This window comes from Tachypleus tridentatus, chromosome 1 (assembly GCF_004210375.1).
Source record: "Tachypleus tridentatus isolate NWPU-2018 chromosome 1, ASM421037v1, whole genome shotgun sequence".
Lineage (NCBI taxonomy): Eukaryota > Metazoa > Arthropoda > Merostomata > Xiphosura > Limulidae > Tachypleus > Tachypleus tridentatus.
Window position 1 is genome coordinate 68,946,874 of NC_134825.1, and position 17,249 is coordinate 68,964,122.

The following is a 17,249-nucleotide window of genomic DNA, read 5'->3' on the forward strand; positions in this document are numbered from 1 at the left end:
TTTACTGAAACCTGGATACTAGTAATGATTGCATTATTAAATATGTTATAGGGTAGTTTTAAAATTAACTGAAGCACCTCTGTTTTTCAACCTAAAAAATTTCCCTATGTCGTTCACTTTCTGCCACTGAAAAAAAATCCAATGTTTTATTAATTTGCATTAATTAGAAAATAATTTTGCAATTTATAGTGTATTAATCATAAACTGCCACATTGAAGATTCAACATTTCTTAAGTTCACTGAACCCCAATGGTTTTTGAAACAATTTTTAAAGCTACTGTTCCAAATTAGCTTGTGGATCAATGACTTGACTGCTTCCAGGATTCCAAATAACATATACGAGTCATATATAAACTTAGAGTTACCATAAATATTACAATTAATCCAATTAAATATTTCTAAAAACACTATTTGTTTTATACTAAAACTGATTGATTTCTTTTTCTTTTTTTTAGTCCTATAAATTAAATGTTCTTACTAACAAAAACATAAAGTTATTCAGTATCATGGAATATATGGACTCAAGCAGAAGCAAACAATATGAAACAAACCATTAGCTTGAGGGTTGATTACAATAACAAGCAACTAACCCATGTCTCTTTGCAATGCCAAAGGTGCTAATACATGCAATGTTTGTAGATCTACATATAAACTATAAGTTTTAATTGCTAATCACAAATTGAATTAATTTTACAATTGTGAGTTTCATAGCTTTTCAAGTATGCCTATGCTTTAAACTAAAAAAAAAGTATAAAATTTTCTTTTCAATTTGGACTATTTCTTCTGACAAGAACAATTTAACCATGTACAGTCAGCATTACTAACATGTCATACTTTACCTAAAACTTGTGTTTTAAATAGCTGTTTTATGATTACACACAAAAATAATTGAGTTACTTGCCTAAATTCTGCCTTCTCTAATTAAAATTTCTGATCATTCAGTCAGATTGCCAATGAAACAGTATCTTCTTTCAATAATAATTTTCAAAGTGTAACATTTGAAACATGGATCTAAGAACATTAGTCAAGATACATTAATTGCTGACCTGTCTAGAATTTTTTAAAAGTTTCAGAAATATATTTATTATAAAATACTGCATGCATGTAGGGAGGGGAATAACTGAACCTCCTAGTTTTATGTTGTAAAAAATACTGCTACTAACTTCATGTTCATGTGAATGTTTGGCATCTGCTCTCTGCCTGTTGAATAATTACCTGAGGTGTAAACAAACCAAAGAAAGACTGATTGCTCTAGTTTTAATACATGATAAACATGACATTGCTATCAACATTCAAACTATATGTAACTTATTTATGAAAAAATACCCCAGAAAAATGGAGTATGTTAAACATGTTATTTCATAAATGCATACATGTATACAAGATAGCAATGATAGAAATAGTCAGTATAATATTGTTGTACAAAGTTATTTAGATTAATAATATAATTAAACAATAAATAACAACCCTGCCTGTGAACAGTACAGTACATTACTATAATAAAACATGTTAGTTTAACTCCCCATGAGGTATTAAACAACAGAATAATGATTTGTTGACTTTTCATTAGATGTTTGCTGGTTTTATGTTAACAACCATGCAATTGTTTAAAATATAGTTCATCCATAATTGTTATCAGATTTAATCTTATAGCAAATATTTTTTTTACAAATTTTCTGAAAAGATGCTACCAGATCCTCATTGCATAAGCATGCTTTGCACAATATTCATTGGCTTCTAGTCTCAGAAATTGGAACTCCCTTTCAAACATTATACCTACAGTCCTGAAAATATGAAGTACCGTTCACTGTAAGCCAAAGAAACTTATTAAATATTTAAAAAAACTCTTATATTAGTATTATAGATTTTAAGTTTGTACAAAAAGAGTAAAGATATATATGTATACCTTATAATTACATTTGAAAATCTTAGTAACAAAATGAAATGGCTAAAATGAGAAATAGTATAAATACATACAATTTACTTTTGTACAACAAAATACCTACCTGCTCATTTTCAAAAAATAAGATATCTGGAACTTTAACTTTCCCAGAACCAGCCTGGTGTACTGATGTTGAGGTATTGCCAATATAAACTATCCCATCCTTAACATAACATTTTGTAGTATTTGTTTGCAACTGCTCAGAGGATTTCTCTATTCCAGCATCTTTTAGTGATCTTTCTAGTGCATTCTTTGCCAAAGGAGGTAAAAATCTAAAGTAATATAAAAATCAGTCTTACTTCTAGAAAACATGTATACTAAAAACTATTTTATCATAGCATTTGCTTTCTCAGTTGTGTCATTTTAAAGAAGCTTGATTAAAGTACAGCAGGTCTTAAAACTTATTAACTTGTAATAAAAGTTTAATACAATAAAAACTTCCTAGCTACAGCATTATAACTGTGAACTATTTTACTTAGCTATTACATATTAATAGTTGTTGTTAGCAATCAGTCTGAGAATCTGAATTGAAAAGATTAATTGTATATGCCAATTACAGATGAGCTAAAGCTTGGATTACAGGACAAGAGAACAGAAACATAACTAAAGTTTAAAATATTCATATTTTCACAACTTTTATTATAAAAAACTATAGCATAAGTTACTTATAGAGTAATTCTTCAAACCAAAAAAAGGGGGTTTGACTAACAGTACTAGTAAAACAAGGTTAGAATTTTTTTTTCAGAGTGAAACTTTTTTCAGTGAAAAATACAGGTTCTAATCCTGAAAGTGTATCAACATGATTTGTGGATGTGAATTTACTCAAACAAGTACATGCTCAAATGAAGCTGACAACATTGTTCTTAAATTTACCCTTTTATCAATCTTAGCCCTTGTGTAATGGGAAGGTCAAAGTGAGTGTATTACAACTTTTTACAGAAATACATTCAAAATTTAATTAAACTATTTTATTATAAATATATACACACACACACATACATACAAATAAACATACAAATGTAGTTAATAAATAAATTTGTAGTAACATGTGCACTTTAATTTCCAAGTTTTCAAGAAAAGATTTTAAAAAATCCTTTATTTTCCCTAGCATAAGAACTGTGACACTTGTTCTTTAGTTTTCCCTTTCACTTCTCTAATTTATTTACCTCTTTGAAATATTGAATTTAACATAAATTACTCATTATAAAACACATATTACGAAGTTAAAGTCTAAATTTTTAGTCATCAATCTTATTTTTTTATGGAGTCATAAACCAAAAATACAGACCCACTATTTACTTCTACTTACAAACTGCCAATAGTTTTCTCTGACACTTTATACTATATTATTTATAACCAATAGAAAGTTTTAACATATCAAATGACATGTAATACTACACTGTTTTCAGCATGGAATATTGTCAATTTTTCTTCAGTCTAATACTGCCAGCATACAGGTTGTAAACCACTTGGCAAATACATATCTTATGCAACCATTTTAAATGACATAACTCATGAGCTGCTCACAAGCATTCCTGATGAAGAATTTTTATTTACTCATTTTTTTCATTACCTTACCTAATATAACCTAATAAATTTCTAATTGTTATATTTTAGTTGCTTTTATAACAACAGATAAAAATATATGTTAAAAACAAGAAATAAGTATTTATGTTTGATCTCTATTTTTTCTTGTGAATGAAATTTAAGTGTAATTTTTTTATAATGATGGTACTAGTACATTAGATATTTTTATTAACTTATATAATGTGTCTCATAACACATTTAATAGCTTTTTTCACTAAGACAAGAGCAACTTGAATTAATTCCCTTAGTTGCTTGATCTGAATCACACAAGATAATCCTTCAGGCTGAAGAAAAAATTGATAATTTTCCATGCTGAGAACAATGTATCAAATCACATGTAATGGTACACTATAAAAATAAGTAAATAAAAATTCTTCATCAGGAAAGCTTGTGAACAACTCACGAGTTATATCATTCAAAATGGTTGCATGATATAGGTATTTGCCAAGTGGTTTAAAACTTGTGTGCTGGCAGTATTAGTTAAACACAATTCATTGGCAAAAAATAACAAAACAATAAAATTAAGTAGAAACATATGTAGAATATCATGTCTCTTAGCTATTTAGCATAAACAACTGCAGTTTCCTGTTACAAGATGCAATAAATCATTCTAGGAACAAAAAAGGGTAATTTAGATTTAATTTGTATTCTTTTTATGATGGTTACAAGGTAAGCCAATTCAATGAGACTGCATACAATTAAGGTAGAGAAAATAACAGATAAAATATAAACTTTACTGAGAAAAAAACGTCTGATTTTGAATTAGGAGATTTTAGAGGTTATGCAAAGAAATTCTGAAAATTTTTATATGAAGAAAAATATTTTTAATATCAACATGAAAATCATTTTGTACTCAAAGCAGTCAAAACTCTAACTCCATATTTTCATAAACAGTTTTTAGAAAATATACTTTACTAAAAATTATGAATTTTTTTGTTGTTGTTTACAAAAGCTTTGTAATCTTTACTAAATGCTTATAAAATGTTCATGAAGATACACAAAATATATTAAACGTTACAGTGTGGAAACTCTAATAGTCACAATGTCCACATAATCCACCAAACCAGTAACAAGAGGGTTATTTAAAGTTTTACAGAATTTTTTTTAACATTTACTTAGAATGTTTTAGGGGTTATGCAAATGAAATTTGAAAATTTTCAGATGAAAAAAAATATTTTTAACATTAACATAAAAATCACTTTGCACTCACACAAGACAACATTCTGACTCGATATATATATGGACAATTCCTTAGTTAAAACAACTAAATAATCTCATTTTTTGCATACAAAAGACTTGTAATGTTTCTTGAATGCTAGCCAAATTTTGTGAAGATACACAAAACGTGTTCAAAGGTATAGTACAGAAACACTGATAGTTATTTTGTAGTTAACAAAGTCAGTCACTTCAACTGATCCCATATGAAAAACGTTTTTATCAGCAGTTATTATTTCAAATAATGCTTTATAGCTATTAAATTAATTGCTTTAATTCTATACAGCAACACTGAAATATCCTGAAGTGGTTTAATGTTTTATGTCTTTACAGTGTTTGTTAACATTCAGGACTTCATCTTATACACAATGTGTAACTCTTTTAATATCACAGAAGTTAGTAGTTTAACAAAAGTAAAAATGAAACCTTTTTAAATCTATTGTTACTACATGTGTAACACTTTCACCAATGAAAAGTACTTAAATTTTATTTTATCAGAATACCTTGTCATACATGCTTTATCTATTGCCTCTCGACAAGACTGTTGTGGAAAATATCTGAACCTGCGAGCAATACGAAGTAACTGACGAGTTGACAATGACAAAGCCAAAGACTGAACCTAAAGCAAGTTAAAACACTATGTAAATCTCAAACTAAGCACATAAAATCTCCAACACATTAGAAGTTTTATTTCATCTTTGATACAGGTTTCACAACTTACAAAAAGTAATTTCCATATTTACATTTATGACTGTAGTACTTTTTCTTCAAAATGTTTCATATTTACAAAGATTTTTATATTATCTAATTAAATAAAAATTTTAAAGTCACTACTTCATATGCTGCATATATAACATATATATATATATGTGTACTCCATGCTTTTTGTTTTTCATGTGTATTCTTTATTTGTTATCATAGAAGTAAATAAATGTAAAATTAGAAACTTATTAGGTTGGATAATTAAAATTCTTTGTGAGGTATGCTTGTGAGTGACTTGTGCATCATGCAATTCAATAAGGAAACATGAACTGCATGTTCACCAAGTAATTTTCATCTTGTGGGATGGAATTATTTGCTATATGAAATTCAAAAGGCAATAAAATGATGAAACTTAGTTTAAATGGATTCATTCTGTTATGAGCTTTAAGTTATTTAGAATAAGCAATTATGATTCTCTGTTACACGTTACAGTTATTCAATAAAAAATAAAGGGTAATACAGATTTATTTCCTAATTTTTATAGTGGTTATGAACTTGGTCAAATTAATTGACCTTGTATGTATTAGAGTATACAAAATAATACATTTTATCTGAAGCTTTTCTAAAAAAAACCTAACAGAAACATGTAATATTTGTTTAGAAAATTTTAAGAGATTATTCAATAGACATTTGAAAATTTTCAGCTGAAGAAAAGTATTTTAAATTTTAACAGTCAACACTATGCATAAATTCACAAACAAGTGTTTAGTACTACTTCATTAAAAACTTTGATTTTTTTTCTAGCAAAGACTTGTCGTGTTTATTAAAAGGTTGTAAAAATGTCATGAAGACAGGAAAACTTATTAAAAGTTATAGTATGGAAACACTGACAGTCACTTTGGAGTCACATGGACTGTGTAATCCACAAAGCTAGTAATGAGAGGGTTAATGCCATGAAGTAATAATACTTAAATTTATATTTCAACACACTTCATAGCCTAAACACTGAGATCAATAAACATTTCACTGAACTGATTTAAATCTATTTGCATCATTTATTGACATACTTCACAAAGGAATGCAGAAACGTTGTAATAACTAAAGATACTTGAGATCAAAAAATTCTAAAATAAAACTTCTAAAAAACTTTAAATATATAAACCTATGAACTAAAAATAAACCTGTAAAGATTAGGTCATATATATAGGTCATTATTAAAGACTCAAATTTCACTTTACAGTACTCCAGATGTTTCTCAGATTTGCCTGAAGCTTCACAAGTGTGTTGTTTTGCAGAAATGATACACCTAACATACACAAGCTGAAACAGAAACATCTTCTAAATGTCTACAAGCTAAAAAATATCAATACAACTTAAAATAAAATAAACAATCAATTTTCCCTTGTATATTTAAATACCTTAATTTTGCTCTTTCAATAAGATATGCTTTTGTGAAGGACTTCAGTAAAACTTCTTAATAAACTCGGAGAAAACACCAACATACATCACAAATTGATAGTTAATGCTTTTGAATAAGAATACTCAAAACTTATAGATCTATAAGACCCACTTATCAAATTTGTTAGGTTAAAAACTTACCATAGGATCCTCTGAAGCTCGTAAAGTTTCAACAAACTTCAAGATGTCATGCGTGTGTGATGAAGTTGATCCAACCTCCATAAAAAACAAAAAGTACAATGTTTTTAAATATGTTGTAATATTTCAATTATATTTGTCCATATTTTATAGTTACCATTAACGAAATTTAGTTCAGTTGCTAAATGCACAATATCTATCACAACAAGTAGAAATAATCACTATCATGAAACAGGTTAATGATAATGAAACACCTGGGAACAAGTAAAAATAACAACATCACATACAACAAGTAAAAATAACAGCATCACATACAACAAGTAAAAATAACAACATCACATACAACAAGTAAAAATAACAACATCACATACAACAAGTAAAAATAACAACATCACATACAACAAGTAAAAATAACAACATCACATACAGCAAGTAAAAATAACAACATCACATACAACAAGTAAAATAACAACATCACATACAACAAGTAAAAATAACAACATCACATACAACAAGTAAAAATAACAACATCACATACAACAAGTAAAATAACAACATCACATACAACAAGTAAAAATAACAACATCACATACAACAAGTAAAAATAACAACATCACATACAGCACTTCTTACATAAATAATTAAATATGTAGTGTTGATAACAGTATATGTATAAGTAAACACAAAACATATAACACTAACCTAAATTTATGTTGAAATAATTAACCACAAAACATCTACATTAATCAAACAATTACACAAAAAATCCTACAAAACACATATAAACAATAAATACAGAATACATATTAATAACCATAAAATACACTTACAGTAAACAGGCAGCATGTAGTACAGGTACTAAAAATAACATTACATTAAGCATAAACCACAAAACATAAATAGAAATAAACAAAATACATATGTTGAGAACAAACATGGCAAGACTGCTTAGTGCTAAGCATTAATGATTCAAAATAAAAACAGTCAGAAAAACAATTACAAAATAACTGCAATTAATTGTTAAAATACAAAGTATCACTATTAACAAAACATGAACAGCTCTCCTCCTAGAACAACTTCTCATCTTGGACCAGTATTTTAATCACTTTAAATTCTCTAGATCATATTTCCCACAGACACATAAGTGTTAATTTTCTTCTGCTTACTCCCTCAAATTAGTTCTTTTCCCCTTTATGTCCCCCCCTCTAAATAAAAAAATTCTAATAATGCCACTACTCTAATGAATACCAAAGCTTCAATGACTTCTTTCTCCTCAGTCATAGTTAGTGCTCGCATCTGATGGAATAGGAACATAGTCAGACTCTCAGAATTCAGCCACTGTTCAACTGAGCTTCCTACTTTAGGAGGTTCAGCTAATGCCAAGATGCGGAAAGAAGGGTTAATCCTAAATATGTTCCTATGTACAGAAAGTATGAAACTTTAAAACAATGCAATTTTTACACAAATTGTTTAGTCACTATTACAAACTTGTTAGGATATTTTAATTCTTTGCAGTGAAAATCATTTCTGAACTTTTTTAAAGAAGATACTGAAAAGATCTTGAAACTAATGTAAATTATTTTACGTGAAACTAATAATAAACACACAAGGAGCATTATAGCACTTGAACACTTATAAGATTTTATGTTCCAAAAACTTTGAAAACAAAAATATTCACCTATCTGCCAAATTTTCATCGCTAAAACCATTTTCCTTTTTCAGTTGATCAAAACGATCATGGCATAACAAACGTGTTCCATCATACAGCTGAACTTCTCTGTTCTGGGTCAAACTGTGACCAAGTCACATACATGAAAACATAAACCAGGCATATCACTCAAAAACAGAAATTTGTATAAAATAAATATGCATGGTGTGTATGCAGAAGAATAAGAAATATTTAAAATTATATTGATTTTATATTCTTATAAAATATCTATAAATATATTCTAGTAAAGAAAATTTTAACTTATGAAATATATTAAATCCATTCCTCAATACCTATCATCAAAAGCAAAAGTTTTTATGATACAGGTTTAGTACTTAAATACCATTATGTACCAAGCCTTGATTAAACATGCACAAAGTCAGCCCATTGAATAGAACCCCATATTTACAAAGTGCACCTTTACAAGATACTTTAAACCTTATGTTAACAATAAATATTTGTTGTAAACAAAAGGTAAGATACGTTACTAAAAGTTTTGTACTAAAGATATGTCCATGAAATGCCAAAATTAATATGACTTGGACAAGTCAGAATGCAAGGTGATGTCCACGTGAAGAATAAATACACTCTTGTCCAACATAAAGTTTGGAAATTGCATTCGCAAAACCTCAAGAGTCTCCAAAATGCCAATCTAAAGTTGTTCAATATTCCTATAAATTTTATCAGGCATTTTCTCTACTCAAACACAAATTTCTGTTAAATTAGTAATGTAGGATAACATGTAGCACATAACATGCATAACACCATGTTGAATGGCATGCTATACAAGTCTGAGGTATGAGCATTTTGATACCCAGCTGCAAAAATGGGATTTGTTATCATAGAGCTTTAGAACTAGTGTATGGATCAAAAAATGACATACTGTCCTGCAGTGTTAAAGGTTTCTAAAACATATACTAAGATCAGATAAGACAGCAATCAGCAACTTGCTTAAGGAGAAGATGCTTTTAATAGTCAGTTATACAAAAGGATCCACTGAATGATACAACTCTCAGATATCACTTCATTAGTTCAATTTATTGCTCAGATTCAGTTTAACCCCTTCAAAAAAATTTACAAAGAACTCAAACCTACCATATACTGATCATAGCAACAAATGAGTGTGATGTAGGTAATCAGATTTTCTTTTATAGTAAAATGTATAAAGAGAATATATTTATAATGTTAATATATTACATGATTATATACTCTATTACATCATTAAACTGTATAGTAATAAGTTTGAAACTTAATGTTTTCACTTATTTGTCCATTATAACTATGAAATCATTTGAAAGTTTTGAACATGTTTTACATCAAACCCTAAAAACCCATTTATACCCACAAAAGTTTAGCACAGAATAATGTCCAGTAAACAAAATGTTGGGACAATATGCAACTAATAAAAGTTAGAACTTTGAAGTACAAAATAAAAATAATACTTAAAAAAAAACCTGAAGGAATGAAGGAATTATATGGATTTATAAACTTTTACAACTACTTGGAGTTACTGATGTAAAGTAATCCCTTTCAACTAGAAATCTCTCTTAACCATCAGTGTCTTGTACATGATTATGCTTTCATTTCAGTTCTTACTGCTCCAATCATGCAAAAAATTATGTTATTAAAGAAGTTATATTTAAATGTTTCTTTAGCTACAAATAAAAATTACACTGTAGACAAGGAAAGCATAATTAACAGTTGCTGTCTGTTGTCTATGGTCAATAAGTTCAGGAATAGCACATCATGCTCATGGTAACATAAATATACAATAAATCCAGTGTAATCATTAACATGCAGAAAGAAGCATGGGTTACAAAGCTAGTGACTAGTGAAAAACTTGTACTGATAGAAGGTAGAATTAACCAAGAAAACATTTTGTGAGTGGTGGTAAGATATTGTATTGGAAAAACATTATTTCATTTTCTTAAATGATCTATGATAAAACAAGTATTATATATAATAATGTCCTTTTCTCAGATTATTGCAAATATCAGAGCTGATAAATTAAAGTAAATCTGAAAGCCAAAAATTAAAGAAAGTCTCTGATGTATACTCTGATACAACTTAACTAATTTAGAACCCTTTTCTTACCTCTGTGTACAATGAAACATAAGTCTTTAAAGGAAGTAAAAGTGAAACCTCTTTCTGTGCTCAGTTTATAAAGTTTCTTTTACTTGTCTAAGTTGGTAATAAAATAAGTAACAAATTGAGATTTATTGCAGTTTCTAAGTAAAATGTTTGATTTTATTTTTTATAATGTCTTCATCATGTTAACAATTAACTAATGGACCAAGAATAGGTTCAGAAAATTAATATGTAATCATATAAATTTTATTTTTATCTATTCTTTGAAACAATTTAAACTTAAATCACACAGTCAATGATGCACAGTTTTACAGTGAAATACCTGTGCAAAGTTGAGAGAGTGCTGGGATGAGCACGGTGCAATCCATCTAAGATTACAAGCTTCCCTTTCAAAGCTGCTGTCACTAATGGAGATGGACGCCAAGAAGTATCACCATTTTCTAGTGTCACTCGCTGTTGCAATAGGTCTCTTGCACTCATATCCTGATACACCATCATTAATTCCACCTGGTAGCCAAGTAACTTGGCAAAATAACTGGCTAAAGCACTTTTCCACTTCCCTGATTTGGAACCAAACTGAGGTTAACTAATCATGAACTGAACATACTTACAGGTAGTAACAGGTAAAATGAGAATAATATTTGATAACAGAAATATCAACTGATCAAAAATTATATACTCTGTTTTAATAAAAGACCAATAAAGTAGATGAAACTTTAATACATGTGGGTGTGTGTAATTTGGCATTTTTATGTGAATCATGTTGTCAACAGAACAAAATTAATGCTGAATCATTTTCCTAATTTACTGTTTTTAAATATTTGTAAGTCACAAAACAAAAAAGTACATAGAAACTGGAACTTGGTGTACTTAAAAAAGAATGAATTATTTTGATTTTCATGAATTATTCCTTTTAACTAAACAAAACCTGAAATAACAATGTGGATTAATCTATTCATTTCTATTTGAGTAAACTAACTTTCTGGAAAAAACAAAAAAACACCAAAAGTAATTTTTATTTCATGTATTAATATTTTTAATACATTTTTGAAGATCATCTTCTTGGATTCCTGTACAGCTTCTGCATTGAACATTCATTCAATAATTTCTTTTCTTTCTAGTCAACTAATGTCTATATGCTAACAAATATAAGTAAAAATACAAAATGAGAAAAAAACCTTACATAAATAAGTTCTAAGGTATCATAAAACAAATCCATGGAAAAAAAATGAAATAAACATCTGAAAGAAAACTTGATAACGTTAATAACATATCAAATGTTACTATGTTTTACTTTATTGTTTTCATAAAAATATAAAAGACAACAGAATACCCTGCTCACCTTTGGACCAATAATACACAAGTCTCGCACTAGATGGCACTGGAGCATCTCTGCTAAGAGGGATTTGTGATATGAAGTAGACACAAATGGTTTCATGGTAGATAAGTGAGTATGCTTTCCACCATTTACCTAAATTTACAAATGAAACAACAATCAACAATATACATTGTGGTCAATTCAAACAAACTAGAGAGCACACTGACATTGAATCTTCTAAAAAACGCATTCAACCCTAGTTTAGAAAATACCTCATTCAATGTGATAAAGACCTTTTTGTAAAACCTCATCTAGACTCTACACAAATGTAGGTCATAAGAAAATCGCTAAAGCTCTTTTAAAATATGTCTAAAAATGAAGTCAAACTATACGATAATACTTGAAACAGCTAATGAGTCAAAAAGCACATAACAAGGATAATCTAGTTTATTTTAATTCAAGTTACAGTCTTTACAATAAGGAAGAATATTTTTAAAAGCTATAATGTAACTTATATAAAAATGTACTTATAATCAGTAAATAAACTCACAACAAAAATGTTAATTTATGTATGTGATATAGTTTCTTAACTGTGTCCAACATAATTACAGTTTTAATCTAAGTATTTGCTGCTTAACTATATCAAAGTTTATTACAATATTAATCTAACTATTTGATACTTTATTATGTCCAAAGTCATTACAACATTAATCTGTGTATTTGAGATAACTATATTAAAGCTAATTAAAATCTTAACCTAGTATCTGATATTTAAATATGTTTAAGCTAATAGCAACATATATGATTTAAATACTCAGTTCTGTCCAAACTCATTTACAGCAATCATCTGGATGTTTAAAATAAATCATTAAATACAGTTGTAAACACAGAATATTTTTAGAGTACTTATTTTTATCACTGTAGTGAGAAATGTCTTTCAAGAAGTGCTTAAACATTTAAATAATCAAATCAACATTTTATATTTTTCCAAAAGTCAAAAATCTATCTTTAATGATGTGTTAAAAAAGGTTTAATATCTGTACACCTCATTCATTTTCACTTGGTTTTGTACACCTTCAGCAAGGAATAATTTTAAATAAAGAAATCTGCAAATGTTTTGCAAATGATTAAAAAGTAGCTGTACATGTGTTTAAAACAATACTGCAGACCAGAGAGTTGCTTCAAATCTTATGCCTGACTTACAGTTCTGTGAAAGTGAAATGTTTGAGAATATGTTCTTCCATTTGCTTAGCATTTAGTAACAAGCACATCACAATAGGCCTTTGCATTCTTCTATTAATAATATATAACATCAGACTGAAACTAAAGTGTTCCATTTTAATGAACTCAGAGAGCTTGACAAAATTATCCAGTCCACTTTTTTTTTTGCAGTTTTTAGTCATAGTCTGTCTTTAAGGCAACTTGTTACTAATATTATAAATACCAAATAAACAAATTAAATTCTATAAAAAATAATACATAATTTGCATTTACAGTTCACACAATCAAAAAATAAGGTAACTATGCTTGGAAATAATTTTTCAGTTCACAGTCTTTTGTTATCATAACAAAGATAATAACTATCAAATTACACAATTCATTTTAGTTCCTTCTATAATTCATTGAAAAGTGCTTTATAAAAAAAGCAGAATCTTAACAAATGTTGTTCATACAAAAACTGATAATTTAATCCTGTAAAAGTAACAAAACTCTGTTGATTAAAGTAATTATAAGTTATCATAATACCATACCTCAAAACTATCTTTAAAAAAAGCAACCATTAATAATTTAATACACACTTCAAACTGTGTTGTTTCAGTTCCATTTCTCAAAACTGCCACGTACTTCTGACTGTTGCTCTTATGCTGTACAGATTCAAATTCATGATGACTATCACCGTCAATATGAAGGTTCTGAAAAAGAAAAAAAAATTAAATCATTATTTTGCTATTGAAATTACCGACAAAATATTTCCAATACCAATAAAATCCTCTCATAATTTTAGGTAACCATTACTTTAACAATGTTTTAATTTAAGTTTATATTGATATGACTGTAAATACATTAAATAAACTCAGGAAGCAACAGAAAAAACAGCACCAAACCTTTAGAACATGTTCAACTGATCTTGATCCCTTGTTGTTTAAAAAAGATTGGTATGGATAGAGCCAGCAGATTAGTTTGTTCATTGAAACTTGTGGAACTCTGGCCTAAAATATAGACAATAAGATTTAGTAACTCACTGCTTAAAGCTTTAATAATCACATTTTAAATGTTTTTGATAAAAAAAAAAAGTGCAATACCAAAACCAATCATTCAAGATAAAACTACTTCATAGAAAACTCTACAGAAACTTACACAAAACAAATCACCTTGAAATACTTCTCTGAAACACTAAAGCATTTAAAAGTTCTTAGTATCAAATAAGTACCTAGCTGACAGAAATTCTACTAAAGTGAATATGATTCATAGACATGAAGATTTGTTTTTCAGGTTTCTAATCATATTTTTTACAAACTACCATGAAAATATTATCTCAACTTCTTGGAAAAAAAGAAACCTGGATCATGAGACTAGTTTTTTTGTATAATTAAGTTTCTATATAAACAAGTACAATAAAAAAATGTTTAAATTTCATAAAGACAAGTAGGAATCAATATATGCATAACCTCACTAGCTAGAGTGATATAGAAAGTTTTAATGCTACATAAAGTATTGAAGCAAGAAAGTTAAAACTACAAAAACTGAATTACATAAAGTTTAAGAAAGTTTATTATTACTTTAGAAAATCACTGTAATTATATTAGTCTGACCCAAAGCAATAAGATTTTTTTTCTAATTTTAAGCAATTCAGTTATCAAAGTTTTGACTTCCTTGTTTTAATACTTTTTGTAGCATTAAAACTTTCTTCACTACCACAGCCACTTAGGTTATATATATCAATTCCTACTTCCCTACTTATCATTACAAAATTCATATCTTTTTTTATTATATTTGTTTGTTTCCTTTTTATTAGCTATATGTTTGTGCACCAGCAATACCAAACATGAGCAAACTTATACCTGAGTAGATTTTATTACTCATCTGGACTCTACCAACCCACAATCAAATATAATACAGGTACACCATCAATTTATCAGTAACTAATGATCCAACACCTCATTTAATCCAGAGAAAATTATGAGAGTGCTCTTGCAATTCTAGATTAGTTGACTTGGTGGCTACCGATGTAACTGCATGTGGCGCAAGCTCTTTCGGAATAGATTATTTACTGACTTTACAGAATTTAATGTATCAAAGGAGAAAGAAATTGTTCGTGAGTTGTTGAGTATGCAAAAAGTTTTAAGTTTTATTAATATTTTCATCCAAAATGGCAGCTCACTGCAGTGGATGAAAAATGCAGAAAGAACACATCAACAGGTAAAGTGTAGGAGAAGTAAATACCCATGGTATTGGGAAAAGTGAAGATGTGGGTCAGAGCTGCCTGAAAATATAAGGTCAAAGAGACAGAAGATCCTTGATCCAAAGGTCAAGCAAGGAAATATGCATGATAAGGAACAGTTAATTTATCAGAGAAAAACCATGGGCCAGAAAACAATATCAAAAAATATTCCATTTGCAAAGAGAAATCCACATGAAAGAAGGACAAACAAAACAAGCCAGTAAATAAGCTAATCATCATGAGAAGCTGGATCTCCTTGCCAATGACCAGAAGCAATCCAGACATGAAGACAGTGGAGGAAGGTCCAGATGAAACACCAGAGACTGAGAGTAATGAAGAAGGGATGAAGTCAGAAGAAGACGGAACAGAAGAGGAAGTTGGAGTTGAAGAAGCCATGGTGAGATGGCCAGGAAGAAGTTTTCAGAAGGAGTGTCAGAGATGATTAAAATCACCCAGAGAAGGAGAACGAGAGGATAGACAAATGTATTAATTCAATTGTAACTGAACACAGCCAGTGCAAGATGATGAACCAGAAACTGAAACTAAAGCAATTTCTGGTTAATGGATGAAGCAAAAGCTTTGATGTGAAGAGTACCCCACTGAAGCCAAAGCCATTGGAAAATAAAAAGTTCAAGAAACCACTTAACCAGATAGATTTTATTTCAATGGTAATATGATCCATGAAAAGAGTGAAAGTACTCAGAATATGGCACGTAATGTTATAAATACTGAGTGTGTGGTCCCAGAGAAGATCCAACATATGAATATAGAGAGATCAAGAACAGGGAGCACCATGATGATTGAAATAAGCAACCATTGGAGAAAAATGAAATGAGAATGGATCATTACTAGACAATTTCTTGCAAAACGAAGATAATGAGCAATGACTTACAGTAAGAAGTTCAAGATGTTGATATGATAAAAACTCTTGGTTAGAGACCAAAACCCCAAAGCTTCCAACTGATTGATCTCTGCTCCCCTACCCCTCATAAGGATGTGTTCATGAAATGTGTAAATTCTGACAAAGAGGAGGAAACAGGACATCCATCAACATGTGAGTTATGTCTAACCACCAATGCAGATTGTTGATAAGAGTAAAATGGAAGGTAATAGGGCTGACAAAGGATCCCTAGCAAGATTCTACCAGTCAAGAAGATCTTACAAGAGCCCATACTTGAGCCTTACCTAAGGAGATAAGGGCTGCATTTAAAGGTCACATTTCCATGAGCTATTAATAGAGCCTTGCAAGCTGTAAGAGAACTGAAAGCCCCATTGAATGAGAGAGGATATTAAAAAAGATAAACAACCAAATGGACAAGATATTTTATAGGTCTCAATAAGTACTTCTCCAAGTAGATAAACCAGCCAATTACAGCTGTCTCCAGGAACATCTGATGAGGGTAACAGAGGAACTCCTCGTCAGAATTATCTAACAGTAGCCAATCATCCAAAGAATGAGGAAATTGTAACCTGAAAGCACATATATGATGAATGAATGTTCCTACTACCCAACAAAATGTACTGGGCCAATGCATGTCCAAAGGGCAGTGCATGAAACAAATAAACCATCTCATGGGAAACAAACTGGACAGAGATTCACATATTCACAAGACATCAGGATATGCAATAACTATTTGGAACATTCATTTTC

General features: G+C 29.1%; 1 protein-coding gene across 1 annotated transcript in view; it reads right to left on the reverse strand.

The window, feature by feature from the left end:
* c12.2 (von Willebrand factor A domain-containing protein c12.2) overlaps positions 1 to 17,249 on the reverse strand; it is a 100,056-nt gene that overhangs the window by 65,142 nt on the left and 17,665 nt on the right. Inside the window, exons 11-19 of the mRNA XM_076502771.1 lie at positions 14,262 to 14,366; positions 13,956 to 14,069; positions 12,181 to 12,309; positions 11,161 to 11,414; positions 8,721 to 8,834; positions 8,291 to 8,459; positions 7,046 to 7,120; positions 5,248 to 5,363; positions 2,007 to 2,214 (exon numbers count right to left, since the gene is read on the reverse strand). Coding sequence (XP_076358886.1) covers positions 2,007 to 2,214; positions 5,248 to 5,363; positions 7,046 to 7,120; positions 8,291 to 8,459; positions 8,721 to 8,834; positions 11,161 to 11,414; positions 12,181 to 12,309; positions 13,956 to 14,069; positions 14,262 to 14,366 — 1,284 coding nt within the window. The remainder of the gene's footprint in view (positions 1 to 2,006; positions 2,215 to 5,247; positions 5,364 to 7,045; positions 7,121 to 8,290; positions 8,460 to 8,720; positions 8,835 to 11,160; positions 11,415 to 12,180; positions 12,310 to 13,955; positions 14,070 to 14,261; positions 14,367 to 17,249) is intronic.